The sequence below is a fragment of the Priapulus caudatus genome, unplaced genomic scaffold (assembly GCF_000485595.1).
Source record: "Priapulus caudatus unplaced genomic scaffold, Priapulus_caudatus-5.0.1 Scaffold91, whole genome shotgun sequence".
Lineage (NCBI taxonomy): Eukaryota > Metazoa > Priapulida > Priapulimorpha > Priapulimorphida > Priapulidae > Priapulus > Priapulus caudatus.
Genome location: NW_014577152.1, coordinates 315,383 through 318,374, shown reverse-complemented (window position 1 = coordinate 318,374; position 2,992 = coordinate 315,383). Strand labels below are relative to the sequence as shown.

At 50.3% G+C, this 2,992-nt stretch overlaps 1 protein-coding gene across 1 annotated transcript in view; it reads left to right on the top strand.

The window, feature by feature from the left end:
• The first annotated feature begins 151 nt into the window (after nt 1-151).
• LOC106804874 (ADAMTS-like protein 3) overlaps nt 152-2,992 on the top strand; it is a 107,107-nt gene continuing 104,266 nt past the window's right edge. Inside the window, exon 1 of the mRNA XM_014806242.1 lies at nt 152-787. Coding sequence (XP_014661728.1) covers nt 734-787 — 54 coding nt within the window. The 5' untranslated portion in view covers nt 152-733. The remainder of the gene's footprint in view (nt 788-2,992) is intronic.

Sequence of the window (2,992 nt, the reverse complement as noted above, 5' to 3'; positions counted from 1 at the left end):
ACTAGCTACTACCCTCGCTCAGCACCGGTAGCAGAAGCAGCGGCGGCGGCAGCAACACCACCACCACCAGCAGCAGCAGCACCAGCACCACCTCTACCACCACCACCACCACCACCAACAGCAGCAACAGCAGCACCATCACCACCAGCAGCAGCAGCACTACCACCAGCAGCTGGCAGCCTGGTTTACCACCGGTTGCCAACCGTCGACAATTTGGCCTTAGACCATCAGCGAGGCTGCTCGCTTGGCGATCAATACAAAGACTCAACTTTCGCCGAGTAGTCCAGCGGAATTACTCCGCCATACTCCCCGCTGCAGACAGCGCATTAAGTATTGGAATCGACAGCCACTCGGGCCGCTGCCGCCAGAACTCCGCTGGTAGCTATTAGTATTCGATAACGCGCGACAGCAGCGCCCCGCCGCGGTGAGGTCCGGCCGCGCTGACTGGATAAATACTCCCGGGGTCGCTAGCGCGCCACCAGTTGCTGGGCCGCGGGAACCCAACATGAACAAGTTTAAAGAATTCGGCACATAGTGAAACTGACGTTTTTAGTGAAAGCTCGCCGCATTCTCGCGCATAGGGGGAGCGCGTACGCTAGAGACAGTGCCGTCGGATTTCATAAAGGTCAGCGGTAGACTGTGAAGCACTGACGGGCCCCCGGGGCAAGGACGGACACCGTGCTTGAGTGCAGCAGCTGACGTCGACACACACTCTCACGCATACACAGCCGGCATGTGGCGAAGGATGCGGCTGGCAGCCTCGCGACTCTTCCTGCTAGCTCTACTGGTAAGGAGCATATTAATGCGATATTTTCTTTATCGTTTAATCTAGCTCTAGTAGTAGTACTAGGCCTGCGGCAGTTAATGAAAGCGGGCTATAGTACTACTGCTAGTACTAGTACTACTAGAGCTACGTTTAATCTAGCTCTAGTACTACTACTAATAGTAGTAGTAGTAGTAGTAGTAGTAGTAGTAGTAGTAGTAGTAGTAGTAGTAGTAGTAGTAGTAGTAGTACTAGTAGTTTAATCCAATTAGGTGATGCGCCGCCGGTAATGTAACGAAAACGTACAACTTACAAGCGCGAAGCGGGTACCGTATGAGGGGTTATATTGAATGAGAGCTGCTAATACTATCAACGTGATTATTACTAGTATTAGCGATTACGTTCACAAGCATCGATAAGCGAATAAGCAAGCCCTTTTTAGTAATATTTCCCCGAGACTAATATTGTGCTGTGTGTGTGTGTGTGTGTGTGTGTGTGTGTGTGTGTGTGTGTGTGTGTGTGTGTTGTGTGTATGTAGCGTGGCGGGCGATGCGTGCGTGCGCCGTGTGTTGTTGTCGTGCGTGCGTTGCGTGCGGTGCGTTGTGTGCGTGGCTGCGGTCCGCGTGTGTATTTGTGCGTTGTGCGTTGTGCGTTGTGCGTGAGAGAGGAGAGAGAGAGAGAGAGAGAGAGAGAAGGGGTGGGGAAGAGAGAGAGAGACAACTGCGACACATCGTACGACGTTATCAGGTAACGCTGGAGGTAATACAAACGCGATTAGTGACTTAGCGCTTTCAACATTGTGCATTATTGTAACGTATCCATCACATAGTCGAGAGGTAAGATGAGAATAACTGATCAATAGTATCTGAAGACCGTATGACTCACCCGGCGCACGCGATGTCATATCACGTGTTTTTCACGTGTTTTTCACGCCGGATTTTCTCAGTAATTGCACCTTGCAATAGATCTCCTGTTATCCAGTTTCACTACAACAATGATTAAGACAGAGGCGGTGTTTACTCATGCGCCACGCGCTGGGCGAATTGCGCGGTGTGTGACGTACACTCTATAGTACGACACGGGTTTGTTTGTGTACGTGCATGTACCGCAGTAGCTCCCGAACTATAACCTGTGGCAGAGCGAAGCGCTATAGTTCCAGAGCTAGTACCGCAGGAGATACTGTATACGCCATATTTTTCGCGTACAGATATTTTCGCGAATTCAGACTTTACGGACAATTTCGCGAGTGGTTCATTTCGCGATCGGCGAATTCAGTGCTATAAATAATGCGCAGTGACGACGAATGCTGGAAAAGCTAATGAGAGCACCAGCGGTTGTAAGTAGATTTCATAAAAATGCGAGTCGTGTTTTTTGCGCTTTAGATTTTCCCTGTTGCTCCGCATAATTTCAAAGCTGCCGCTCTCACCTCTTCCCGCGTACCTGTGTTGTTTTAGCATGCTCGGTTCACCCTCTAGCATCGGCTCCGTTATTGAACCTGCGTAAGCTTTAGATAGCGAGAAGAGACACAGCGGGGAATACACGCCTGACATTCTTGAAATGCTAGAGTATTCTACAGCGTTGCCTATTCTAGTAGAGCGATTAGGATCATAATTATATTTAATCAAGTTTAATAGATCTAGCAAAGACTATAAAAACGGAGTCCATGTGCGCGCATAACATAGAGATTTTCTTTGTATTTCGCCTGCACGCTATCAAGACGCCATATACCCCGGCCGATAGTTAGCCATTCTTACTCTCCGGCGGAGTGGGGCAGGCAGATAACCCCGCCCCGCGCCTAACTTTTTGCTTTCGGCTCAACAATTGGCGGAGCCGTTTAAACATTTCAATCAAAGAACAATCATGGTTTTTGCGTCGGTTTCTATGGGAGGGTACACGCACGTACACGCGGGTACACGCACGTACACGCAGATACACGCACGTACACGTGGGTACACGGAGATACACGCGGGCACACGCACGTACACGCACGTACACGCGGGTACACGCACGTACACGCGGGTACACGCACGTGCACGCGGGTACACGCACGTACACGCACGTACACGCACGTATACGCGGGTACACGCACGTAAACGCGGGTACACGCAACTTAGTGTATATACATATTATAAGTGTGTTGCACAATATATATTAGTGTAAGCGTGCAACAGTGGAGCCGCGAAAGCAATGGCGGCTGGCAGCGTAGGATTTTGGTAGCGTTGCACGTAG